This window comes from Camelus ferus, chromosome 11 (genome assembly GCF_009834535.1).
Source record: "Camelus ferus isolate YT-003-E chromosome 11, BCGSAC_Cfer_1.0, whole genome shotgun sequence".
In the NCBI taxonomy this organism is placed as follows: Eukaryota; Metazoa; Chordata; class Mammalia; order Artiodactyla; family Camelidae; genus Camelus; species Camelus ferus.
This window is the reverse complement of record NC_045706.1, coordinates 31,726,911-31,740,771: the sequence shown is the minus strand read 5'-3', so window position 1 is coordinate 31,740,771 and position 13,861 is coordinate 31,726,911. Positions and strand designations below refer to the sequence as shown.

General features: G+C 42.2%; 1 protein-coding gene across 6 annotated transcripts in view; it reads right to left on the bottom strand.

Annotated features, from left to right (window-relative positions):
* CPEB3 (cytoplasmic polyadenylation element binding protein 3) overlaps positions 1-13,861 on the bottom strand; it is a 164,519-nt gene that overhangs the window by 12,733 nt on the left and 137,925 nt on the right. For all 6 annotated transcript variants that reach the window (XM_032491321.1, XM_032491323.1, XM_032491322.1 and 3 more), the window contains one exon: positions 11,538-11,719. In XM_032491321.1, coding sequence (XP_032347212.1) covers positions 11,538-11,719 — 182 coding nt within the window. The remainder of the gene's footprint in view (positions 1-11,537; positions 11,720-13,861) is intronic.

Below are 13,861 nucleotides of genomic sequence, written 5' to 3'. Positions count from 1 at the left end.
ATTTCTTTTCATCTGGAGCAACATGGAAAAGCCATTTTATTTGGCATACTCAAAGCTTTAAACACAATGTGCCCCAAAGCTTCCTGGCATGTGTCACAGAGTACATCAATCCAGGCCCCAAACCCACAGTAACCTCATTACCATTCCCACAGAAAAAGCAGTGTCTTTACAGTTGCTAAAGCAAGTCTTCCGCTGGCAGGCTATGCTAAGAATGCTTAAATATAAATTTTTAGTGTTTCAACTAAGAGCTGGAATCCTGCTGTTTAGAAAGCAGATGACAGATGCCTGGGAAATTAAATCAGCGATGTGAAAATAGCTTTTCCTTAGTAACAAAGTTATCCACACAACCTTCCAAGACATAGCAAATTCGCAGCTATTAATTTTAGAAGAAATCTGGGGTAGATTAAGAAAAACACAGCAGAAATGGTTTGAATTTTCTTTTCTTTTTACCTTTCAAAGGATGGGACCTACCATTTTTCATATTTTTGAGTGCCAGGGGAAGAAAGGTTTTAAAATCACCCTCGTGGCTTTCCCACAGTTCAGAACGCACTCACGTGTGCTAATGTTGACACCTGTGCCACGGGTGTACGCAGCACGGACAGATGTGTGAGTGCTCGGTTGGACCTTAAGATAACTTTTTCATGAAACAAAGAAGGCCCAGCTGACAGACTCCCGCATAATCCACACATTCACTCTACTCTGCTTGGGAGGGGGCTGGAGGCGAGGATACCAGTGCTCGTAGCAGAGGAGTATGTCATGTGGAGAACAAATGGTAAGAAAATCATGAGCAATCTGTGAAATGCACAACTGCCACCACCACCTCCTAGGACGCAGAAATGAGGAGTATACCGGCTCCATCCATTAACTGGTGCATCGTAACCGTGTAGGCCTCAGTTTCCCCGACTATGTGAAGGTTTGGACCAGTTCTCCCAAGTAAGAATAAGCACTCACCAAGAAATTGCTAAGTGACTGATACCCCTGACTTCTGGGGTCAAAGAATGTGACTGTCCTGCTGAGATAACTACTCTAAAAAATAGTGGTGTCTTTTTCCCACTAATAATCTCATAAACAGCCTCTATACTCAAATATCAGCTGGAAAATAGAACATTTAATCACTTTTAAGAGTTTTCATTTAAAAAGTTATCACAGTTCTGCAGGAGAAGACATAAAAAGAGAGCAAGGACATCAGAGACCAGGGGTCAAGACCAGGAAGGAGAGACAAGACAAAAAGGTGCCATGCCGTTCGGGGAAAAGGAATATCTTCCTCTCTTTTTTTAGATGACCCAAACTCCATTTAAAAAACTATTTCTAGTCAAAGGCTCTGAGACTCCCAGTGCTTCACAATAAGCCTATGTAGGATTAGTTCAGGTGATCTTTGAACTCACTTCTGGGTATTGCTTCCTCTCAAAGGATCAAATCAAACATAGCTACACCTACAGCTGGGAAACCTTCAAGCCAGATCAAGGCAAGGGCCAGTAATAGCAGCAAAATAAAGGCTGGGTTGTGGGGGTCCCACACTGAGGCTAGGAGCAGTAGTCTGGGAACAGGTCATCAGGTCCCTCACTTCTTCTGCTGTTGAGTCATCTTATATATTCCAGCGGTAGCCAGGGACAAAGCGTAGTACTATCAGCACTTCTGTAAGTATGGGTCATATTAATCGTCATGCAGGCTATGAATACAAAGCCTCTGATAATCTTTAGCTAAAATTCGGGCCCCACCTGTTTCTAAAGAAGAGAGAATAAAAGATTAAACATGTGAAGTACTTCAAGTGCTTGCGAAGAAAGGTGCAATGGATATCATCTCTTTAAATAGAAAATGGGTTATTTTTTAAAGTTTGCTATTCAAAGCAAATATTATGTGCTATGGCTTAACTATTACAACGCTCTTTAGATAAAAGGATCAGGAAGCCCCAAATTAACTAACCGAAAGTCAGACTCTCTGGTCCTCTACACTAAGCTAAAGCAGAGTCAAGGGAACATTATTTGTCGATAGTATATTGATTTCAAAACTATTTTCCCTTTTACATAGAGACGGATGTGTTAGCAAGATACAAAAGATAATCTCAAGTAATCAAAAGATGAAGAACTGTAAATACTAAAGGGAATATCTATCACACTTTCAAAGCCCTCCCCACCATCATGAATAGGCAGCTGCTGTTTCCCTGCCCCAACCCTTTGTGGATAGAAAGTGTACGTCCAGAAATCCCACTTCTGGGTATTCAAAAGAACTGAAATCAGGATCTTGAAGAGGTATTTGCACTACGATGCGCACTGCAGCATTACCCACAATAACCAAGATGTGGAACCAACTTAAAGGCCCAGGGACAGCTGAATGGACAAAGAAAATGTAGTCTATACATAAAACAGTATACTTTTCAGAATTAACAAGGAATGAAATTTTGTCACATGTGACAAATGGATGAACTTTAAGGACATTATGCTAAATGAAATAAGCCAGTCACAAAAGGGCAAATACGGCCTGATTCCATTCATATGAGATGTCTAAAGTAGTCAAACTCACAGAAAGCAGAAACAGAATGGTGACTGCCAGGGGTCTGGGGCAGGGGGAGTGGGGAGCTGCTGTTTCAAGAGTCCACCTGCTGTTCCGGTACCCAGGACAAAAGAGTCCTGGAGACTTGCTGTACAACACTGTGCTTAGAGGCAATGATACTGTACTAGTCACTGAAAAATGTTAAGAGGGTAGATCTCATGTGCTTTTTCACCAAAATAATAAAAAATAATTAAAATAAAAGAAACTATACGGTGGGTGGGACACACTTGGAAAAAGGGCTGAGGAAGGCAAAAACAATCAACTGCTTATTAAAATTTTGAATATGAGCATAAAAGAAGAAAAGAAGCTGAAAACACTCATTTCCCAACCGGGTTCCCTAGAACATTATTCCCAAGACATGGTACATTTCAGAAAAGTTCCATGATCAAAAAGCTTGTGAAACATTGCGTATTGTCTCCTTCTTGGATGTTCACAACGAAGAGAAATATATAAAAGATTCCAAGAAGCCCTAGAATAAACCAATCTATTTAACTGGTTTTAAGAAAGCATTTCCAAACTCAGAGGAAGTTGAGGGTGTTTTTTGTAAAAATAAATAGTAAAATCCCAAGGATGGATTTATTGCATAGCACAGGAAACTATACTCAATTTCTTGTAATAACATATAATGGAAAAGAATCTGAAAAGAAAAAATACACGTATATGTATATATATAACTGAATCGCCTTGCTGTACACCTGAAACTAACACTGTAAGTCAACTACACTTCAATAAATAAAAAATCCCAAGGGATTCATGTTTTACAGAGAACAATTTAGGAAATGATAATTTAAGGGAACTAATTTTAGGGACAGATTCCTGACCAGGGCAGACCTGCCTGCTGAGAGTTCCTCCTCTTGTTTCAAAAACTCAAATAACCAACTTTACCCCTCTTTTGCCTGGAATACTTATCTCTTTTTATCACATGAAATGCCAGTTAGATTGTCGAACAAACGTCTTCCAGAATAGCTCAAATATTAGTCATTTATGATTTGTGATTTCATGTAAATCAATGTGAACTTTTGTATATCGACACTCTTACATGGACAGAGGGCTTTACAGTCTTCAAAAGCACTTTAACACAAAATAACCTAAATATACAATAGTGGAGTATACAAATGGTATCATCGCCATTTCAGATAATAGAATTTATTCATTAAAATCAGGGTTTTAAAAGAAAAAAAAAGCACTTTAACATACATACACACATGTCCTTCCTTCAAGCTACACAGTAAGTGGGTACAGTTAAGACTAAACCCCAGACTGGCTCATTCTAGTCTAGTACCCTTTCTACTAGTGAAAAGACCGCTAAGGGCTGAGTTGGCAAACTTCTCCCAGCGTCTACTGCATGATGCATTTCAGGTTATAAACATTTGACTTATAAACGCTGAGGCGACAACGTGCCCAAGCTGTGCTAAACAATAGCTGCGAGGGGGACCCCTGAGGTTTTTATAAAGAAATTGTTCACATCAATTAAATCATATGTTTTGTTAGATTAAGGGAGAGTCAACTAAATTCCACCCTTACAAATTTTCTCAGGACCACAGAGAGCAAAAGGGCAGAAAGATGGCCATGTAAAAAGATTAACCATTTTCTAATGATCTCACTTTTCTACAAAAATCTTTCCTATGTAAGTGACCTAGACTTGAGTTATAAAGAAAACTGGATTTAGCAGAGCCTCCACATCTTAAGTGTTCATTTGGCATCACTTCTAAAAATACCATGAAAACAGACAGAATGAGCACAGGTGCCCTCTTTTGCCCTTGTTGTACTTAAATACTGTAAACTGTTCCAGTTTTTCACAGAAACACTGTTCAAAGGAATATGAGCAAAACTGAATCCGAACTTTTTACTCAATTTCAGGTTCAAAGTCTTTTTCTTATCAGAAAAAAAGTTACTGGTAAACACACCTCTTTCTAGACTAAAGAGAAAAAAACCTTCAATCCTTTAAACAGAAAATGCATCCAGGTGTTTACATCTAGAAAAGTAACCTATGAGTCTCTATATATGTGTCTTGACTAACATCCAACCAGCAATGTTAGATTGGCACGTAGGCTAATTTTTCTTTTTTCTTTTTCTAAGTGTCAGCTTCAACTATGTGATTATTCTTATACTAAAGATTCTTAGTGGAACTGAGTAGGCACTTCAAAAGGAAAAAAAGAAAAAGAGTCAACCGTGAGCCCTGGACACATGGCCAGGCAACAACAGCACAGCTGAAATAGGCCAGGTCCAGCAAGAGTACAAGTCAACATCCGTGCAGTCCGGCATCTGCCCAGAGCACCTCCTCTGCCATAGTTTATCTGTGGAGTAAACTCCAAGATAGTTAGGCTAGTGTTCTTACTACTATAGGACAATAAAATCAATAAAGTCAAGCCTCTAAAAGGTTAAGTAACTTGCCCAACGTCACATCATGACTGGGAGAAGAGCTAGGGGTATAAACTCAGCTCTTCCAAGTCCCAAGCCAGGACACTTTTCCACAACAGTGGTGGTGAGGACAGGAGTGGGTGGGGGGTGTACTACCCCCACTTAGATGCATGAACACCCACCCCATTAGTGTTCCAGAAAGCCTCTGTTACCCATGAGAGGGTGCGCCAAGGCAGAAGAAACACTGAGAACCCTGTGCAGGGTATCCTACAGCCTTGATACTGTTATCATAGGGACAAATAGCTAATTGGCCAATAATCGGTGAACATTAGTCATAAAATATGCATAAATGTAAGCCTTAAAGGATTTATTTCAAGATATTAATGATTTCTCCTTTGAAGTAAAAACTGAGGCATGAATTGCATTTAATTTATAATAACATTCAAATAACATTTATGACACTGAAAATGTCAAACCGCTTCACTAAATGTTATAATCCAGTGGAGCTGCATTGACTCACACTGGCTTGAAAAGGGGTTTACATGAAGACAATATAAAAATGAAAAGCAAAAGCAGAACAATTGCAAGAAAAAAACCCAAAACAAAATAATTCAAATTCATTTTGTTAATGTTCAAAATGACCTACGGTCATACTAGCAAATAACAAACTCCAGATGAGCCCCGCTCTGTGCAGTATATAACGTTCACCTGAAAAGCTACGTGGACTATGGAAATGTGTATAAAACTAACTAAGGGATCTATAATCTAACTCAGGGGCTCCTACCTAGGTCTGTGGGAAAAGAACTTGATAGAAGTGGGTCTGAAGAAACATTAGACCCCGGATGAGCAGCAAGGTTCAGGAAGGGAGTCCCATGAGCGGAGGCAGCTCTGCCCTTAACTAACAGATGTCTTGAGGGTCTGCAACCTCTCCTAGATTCTGCTCTGTTGCAAATAAAGGGGGGTGGACAAGGGCATGCCTAGCTTAATGTATATAAGTGTCAAAGAAAACTTTTTGATATGCTGAACAGTGAAACCTAAATTTTTTTTTTACTCAAGTGAATGCTTTACCTAAGTTTAAAAAAAAGAAAGCTGTTCAGAGCGCCCTCTGGTGGACAGCTGGATATAAAGGTATCTAAGGGCTTCCTTTCTGGAAGCTCTCAATCAGCATTCATTCAACAACTCACTTACTCATTCACTCACTCATTCAGATATAATTAATTAATGTGTATCCACTGTGTGTCAGTTACTGAGTATACACTGGCTAACATGAGAGATACGCAGCCACTCTCACATCTATTGTATAGTCTCGCAGCATACATGGACATTAAACAAATCATCACCTCAGTGTAGAGGTACTAAATGTCACCAAGGAACAGTGGATGGTGCAACGACAATGATCCATGGGGGAGATGTAAGCTCCGCTGAAGAAAGGATTCCTACAAACATCACAATTAAGCTGAGACCTGAAGGAAGAGTGAGTTCTACGCAGGCAGGGGAAACAATATCCATGATGACTCTGGGAAACAGGGAGAAGGACCAGCTGTGACCGGCTCAACAGGGAGGAAATGAGAGCTCAGGCAGAGGTAGTTGTAGCATGTGAAGGGTCACGTAGGCAGTGTTAATTAAGGACTTGACCTTGAACCTAAATGCAGTAGAACATAATCAAAAGGTTTAAAGGAAGGGAAGATAAGATTCAAATTATGATTTCAAAAGACTAGTTTTTTGCGTAAAGAATGAATTGGAGAGTGGCTAGAACTGAACGGGGGAGACCGACGGGAAAGCTACTCTAGACGTCCAGGTGAGAGATGAGAGTGACTCACTCCAGTATCATCGTCAGCCTTCGTGGGTGCTTCTAGTCCTTGCTATCCCATATGCCATCCTAACTATTCTATATGCCGCGTGCCACCCAGGTGCTAAAGACTCCCATTCAGGCCTCTGGGCACAGGTGGCAGACTCAGGATCACGGCAGCTCTGTAAGGAACTACCATTAGAAGCCTCTTCCATCTCTGCTGGTCCTCCCACTGCTATATATACCATGGCAAAAAGCTTGCTGAGGTGTAGAGTCATCAGCCCACTCCAACAAGTCACATATTCCTGGGGGAGCCTAATAACAGCTACAATGGGAGTCAGAAGTTTGCCCCAACAGTCTGAGCTACCTTGTTCCTGTGACTTCAAAGAGCACAGGTTAAATAAATAGGATCCCCTCCCTATAATGAGCTGAGTAAAATTATGCAGAATAAATACAGTATCCCCTCAACTCCCTGTTCTCACTGGGGTTATGACACAATTGATCCTTTTATTGCAGACTTGAAGGCTGCACATTAAAACACCTCTTCCTGGGGAGGAAGGTAGAGCTCAAGTGGTAGCGCACATGCTTAGCACGTATGAGGTCCTGGGTTTGATCCCTAGTACCTCCATTAAAAATAAATAAATAAACCTAATTACCTCCCCCTCACCCCCCCCAAATTCTTAAAAACCCCGCAAAAGACCTCTTCCTGTGTTCTAAAACTGACTGTGGTGATGGCTGTACAACTATGCAAATACACTAAAAACTGAGCTGGGTACTTTCAGTTGGTGATTTTGCATGATCGTGAATTATACCTCAATAAAGCTGCTACCAAAACAAAAAAAAAACAAAAATAAAAAGCCCACCTCCTCCTTAAAGATGATGACATTATGGGTGAGTAAAACGACAGCAGAGATGAAACCCAAAGCCACAGGATTGACTGTTTCTGTAACTACTGCATATTGACATATTTTATATGCATAGGCAAGCCAAAAGTCTCTAGGACGGTGAGAAGAAATCAAACCTATAAAGGCTGTATTTTCCCCATAAACCACTCCTTCTAAGAGCTTAGCTAAAGAGCAGCAATACTAAACATAGAAACTTTCAAACAAGATGTCTTTTTTGAAAAAAGTTCGTTGGATTCAAAAGAGGTCAAGGAAATATACTAATCAGATCAAATATACCAAGAACCAGGCATACCAAGTTTACCTAGGAAAAGTGCAACCTTGAGACTACACCTCAAACGGTCCTAGAACTTCCTAGATTCCAGGCATTGCTGCTCTGCAGGGGGCCCTCTCCCACTCTCCACAGCGGGCAGACCAAGGGCAAAGGGCTGCAAACAGGAAGCAAGTGGCCTGTCCAATGCTATCTATAGTTGTTTCGTTTTGTTTTTTTAATCTGCTGGTTCCACTGAATCTGCATGTATAATGATACAGACAGCAAAGGAGAGTCCTTTGACCAGAAAGGTAAAAAAATGTTGAAGCTATTCAAAATGGTCAAGGCCTTGGTCTAAAAGCAACTCTAGGCTAACATCAGAATGAAGCAGAAAAAAAGACTGCAGCGTCTTGGAATTTGCAATAGCAAGGAGAAGGGATCGGCGGGCACAGGCAGACATCTGCTCCTGACTGTCAAAGTTTCAAAACCTTAGCTATAAGACTAAAAACCTGGAAGACTTATTCAGCAGGGAAGGGTGTGCCCAATGATAAAAATTATCCACAGACAACCAAGAACAGAGCCCCTGAGAAAGAAAAAGGGCATTACCTAAGGAAATACTCCTGTGCATCTATCTAATGGGAGCTCTCTGGAAAGCTCCAACTTCAGCTTTAGAAGAGAGATACGTAAGCATAAAAGCGGAATGAACCTAAAAAAGCATCTACAACCAAGGGTGCAGTTAACAGAGACTCAAAATGCCAGTGACAACAAAATAAGGTACTGCTGGTTATGCTCAAAGCAAGAAGAAAACAAGAAGGGAGTATAATATTCACCAGTGAAAAAGGAGCCCAACTCAAGATGCAAGCTGCTTTCCATCTTCCATAACGAAGAGAATGGTCTCCACGTTGGTCAAGGCAACTAAAGAGCATGAAGATGGAGCTGGGGGACAGGGCGAGAGTCCCCCACTGTCAGCAGTCTCAGGTTCTCCCATTTAGGTGACCCCTATCCCGGGGCACTGAAGGAGCTGACAGGTCCCTTTCTGACACCGTGTGGATGGAGGCGGCATTCTCTTGACCACAGCAACAGTCCCATGATACATGTGTCCCGTGAGTCACACTGTATAAACTGCTTTCTTCTTTGCTATCTCTTCTGGGCTTCTCAACCATCTTGTGGGATACACAAAGCTATTACTACTGCCCCCATGACACACTGAAACTCAGAATTTAAGTGACCTGTTCAAAGTCACATAGCCCCCTGGGAACAGGATCAGATCTCGACCATCTGACTCTGGCCCAGGGCTCTTTTCACTAACCAGTGTACCTTTTGAGCAGAGCACCCGATAAAATACAAGCTACATAATATTAACAACATCACTATCAAGTGCATTCGCAGCAAAATGAATACCGTTAACCAGCAAGTGCCAGTTAAACATCTATCCAACTGTCACACAACTCTGGCTGTTCAATCCTCAAATCCCATTTAATCTTCAGACCATCCCTACAAGGGAGTTACAGATGAGGATCCAAGGCTCCTGGCATTAGGTAACTTCCGTGGGGTCACCAGTGATAGGTGCAACAGAGGTTTAAATGTACTGGAATCTGCTCTGGCTCCAAACTCCATAGTCCTTCCATGACAACCGGCTGCTACACTAAATGTTCATCAAGGACCACTGTAAGCTGTGGAGGGTGGTCAACCTAAACATAGTAAGCAAGAAAACAGTCTATGGCTTTCCTGAGTCCTGAGAAGCTTGACGTGCCAAATATATTTTTATAGCATGGCCTATAACCATGCCAACAAAAGAAAAGCCACTTCTCTCTTTTTCATCTGGTCTAAGTCTTGTGGGAGGAAATGCCGAGGGCCTGAGTATAGCAGGGGTGAGAGGAGAGGTAGGTCGTAAAGCAAGCAGTGCCTGAATTAACTGGGATTCTCAAAGGGGCCCAAAGATTACCATAATCCCTGGAGCAAGTGTACTTCCTTCTACTAAGGAACAGGCAGGGAGGTTGTTAGGGTGGGGGCAAAGGAAAGACCCAAGCATGGGGATGTGGAACCTTCTTTTATCATCTCTAGGACCTACCTCTGGTGTGGACTCAAACAAGGGAACAAAGAAAGCCCCCTCCAGCAGATGCAAACACAAGGCTCTTCAGGTTAAGGTTATTGCTTGGGATCACCAGCGATGGGGCAATGGCAGTCTACATGTGAGGGAATCTGGGGCTTCAGACTCACAAAGGTCTAAGCACAAGCAGGTGTCCCAGCACCAGCGGCAGTGGTTAGGAGAACCCTCCGTCTGAGCACCGTTTGTCAGTTCAGCGAGGGTTCATCCAGCATCCACTTCACCTCCACATCAAGCACTGGGAGTGAAGGAGGGAATGGGACAGACACCGTGCCTAGCTTTATGAGCTTACAGTCCGCAGGGGAATTACTTTTACAAAAGGGGAAGCTCAGGATGCTGTGGGTGCTTGAAAACTAGGAATGGAGTCGAATCCTTATCACCCCTCTGAGTTTCTACTGATTCAAAGAGTATTTCAAAATTCTGTAAAACAATCACTCTACTCATTTTCTTTACAAAACAAACAACCACTACTTACTTTTAAGGATCCCAGTGATGTAGCAAAGAGATTGTTTATGTTAAGCACTGGCTTTTGTAATTTGATCAAAAATATATATTAATGAAAACATAATCTTGCTGAATATATTAAAAAAAATCCATCACCAGCTGAAACTTTCACCTCCTAAGAAACTTAAGTGTGCCTCACAAAACTAGTCAAAGTCAACTGCAGAAAGTATAGGTGAAACTCTATAACAGAACATATTTACTACTTTATTCCAGTCCAGTGTATGCCCAAGAACACCCTTTGCTGGAAGCATTAACGTCCCTGTACAATTGGCACAGGAAAACGTTTAAGACTTGATGCTGTTCTCTCATTTGCTCCTTTAATCTATTAATATAGGTCCCAGATTACCTCCTACCACCTTCTATTCCCCTGAATTTCCAAATGGTGGCAGAGCTTACATTTAAGGGACTTAAACCTCTCCCCAAAACCAACAGAGAACACCAACTCCCTACAACTCCACTGTCCTCTGTTTAGATAAGAGGTAGTAGATCGAACCGGCATGGCCCTCGTGGCCAGGCAGGTAACATGGATGAGCAAAGAGGCAGGCGCTGTATATGCATACTTGGTATGAACAGTAGAACCACAAGGAGGTGGAGAGGGGGCTGGAGGGGACAGCGGCTATTTGGCTCCAATAATTGCTATCATGTATGATTTTGCCATTTTAAGAAGAACCGAACTTCAAAATTTTATGTGTACTCCTGAATATCAACATTAACTGTTAGTCCCAGTGTGTTTGTTTTAAGAGTACCACATGGGTCAAACAGGTTATCAGCTCTCAACCTTCATTAATGCACTGCTGGCGTCATCTTCTGAACAGCACTGGTTTGGTATGCTAAATTCTGCAGGGTTATTTTCATAAGTGTAACATCACCCTGGGGATGGGTGAGGCAGAGGGTTCATTAACGCCTTAAATACCAGGGGTGCTCTCTTTCTCAGGCCATCTAGATGGACTCGGGGACTAGTGCCATGTAAGGCAGAGCTGCTCACTTATGACCACAAGGTGCTTTCTCCCCAGGGGCCCACAGAACAGACTTCATTGTTTTCCCACAGCAGTCACACCCTGAGCAGCTGCTTACCCGTTTGTCAATGTCATTGTGTTGGAGCTGCACAAAGCGAGCGCTGATGGCTGCAATGTAACTCTGCTGATTGGAGAACGCCACGCGGCCAGCACCTTTGGGGTACTTCAGCTCTGGGTCGGTATCAATGCCAGCATAGCAGACACCACCATACAAACGGTCCATGATCATTGCCAGTTCAACTGTAAGAAAATAAACATGATTCTGTACAAACTGTATAAACACGATTCCTCTTTTCCCAGAAGGAAGGATTCTTTAAGAATCATGCAGTGGAATTAAGAAGAGGAAAACCCACAAAGAGTATCCACACCAGCCTTACAACTCAAGTAGGGGAGCTCTTTGTAGAATATTGGAAAACAAAATGAAAAAAATTAAAAATTCACAGACACATATACATGTGAATTTACATAACAGAACTTCATCAACAGTATAAAAGAAATAATCTATCAGTAACCCTCCTGCTCTAATTTCTAGCTGCTTAGTCCACTGGAGCGGACGCTGGGTGGGCAAAGCATTTCACAGAGCCCTGACAAGTTAATAAGAAACAGCTCTACTTACTGACCTCTAGGACTGAAAGCAATTGCTAAAGTCACACTACTAAAGTCACACTACTGTATTAAGATAAAGCTATAGAAAGAATTAACTCATTTTAACTAGAGGCAATATGTTTGCAGCCTTAAACTACATCTCTACAACTAAAAAAAAAAGTATTTTTAGAGCACATTCTATCCCAGTAGAGAAATCTCCACACTAAATTCTAAATACTACTACTAACAGTGATGACAGCAGCAATGAACATTCATGGAGCACTTACAATGTGCCAGGAAACACTAAGCTGCTGCAAAGGCAGTAAAAACATACCCATCCTGCACCCTGCTATAAGTTCAGGGGTCGGATCTGCACTCCTCACCAGATTTCTTCTAAATATACCTTCGTATTGGTAGATCTGCAAAATACTTGTACAGAAGGCATCTGAAAACTGGACCATTCCAAAGGTCTGATATTTCTAAAATTGTCCTCACCAAAAAGGTACCATGGAGAGACATACAGCAGTTACTTACCTGGATCCGAACTGCCTGAAGGTAATTGTTTACTTGATACTGGATGGCACCTCCTCCAGGTATGGCCATTTCTTTCAGGCCACTCATACGGTTTAAGTCCAAAAGACTTAGCCCTACCCCTGGTGAATGATCCAAGAACCTACTTTCCTCAAACACCTACATATGGTATTTGGGAAGGAGCAGACAGGGAAGACAGATGATGACCTGGGCCACAGCCAGCGTGCAAAGACCATCAGACGGTATTGCTCCACAGGAGCCAGTCCCTGGGGAGAAGGAAAGCTGGCACAGCCTGGCAGGGCAGAGGAAGAACTCTGCAGCAGACACAGGGCTTTAGGGCCAAACGGTATAAGAACTTCCCCGGATTTCTACAAACAGAAGGAAAACCAAGGACTACTGGTTCCTGGAATAGGAAGTTGCTGAGGCAGCAGGAAAGCTGTGTCATCATGACAGAAAGGCTGACTTTCTATTTAACTTCTTCAAAATCTCTCCACAAACCAGACTGCCTCACACTGTTAATTGCTTTCTAAGTGCCCGTTAATAGGAAGAATGGCCTGCAACCAACAGGTAAAATTTCAGAAGGTGAGAAAATAAGCTAGCAAGATCTAAGCCCAAGAATAAGCAGAAAGCTAGCCCAGTGATCCCATTCTGATCAGAATGACTGAGTCACATCAGCCAAGGGAGCTTTGCTGGTTAGAGCCCACGTGGACCCTGACTGCAGTCTCGGGGCAGGATCCAGGAATCATGTTCATTCAAACCATGCAATAAGAATCATGCACGTACCCTGAATTGTTATTCCAGTTACAGAGAGCAAGAAACTGAGGGTGGAATTAACTAACCGCATTAATGAATTTCCTTTACTGGTCAAGCGGGCTTAGTGAAATATGTAACCTCAGGGCCTGGAAATGAAACACTAATTTTCCAAAGACCTGGCATCCTCTGGAATGGAAGGAGAGAGTGAGCTCTCCCCACACCTCGTGAACGGCAGGAGAAGAATGCTGGGAAGGGACTGTATGGCACTCGTCTCCCCTTTTAGGAAGGACTCCAGAAAGTGTCTAATTTAGAAAGAAGGTATACACACCAGCTATAAGCTTGAAGTTCCAGCTGAAGAAAAGAGCGACTGTAACCACAGGGTCTTCTACTGCATTGTGGTCTCCAAAGCGGCCCTGGGGATCCTCAGATGCCACAGAAGGCGTCTTCCCCAAGCAGTTTGTGAATCTAGTTGCTGGAAAGTCATCTTTAGGTGCCAAAGATTAGATCTTGGCT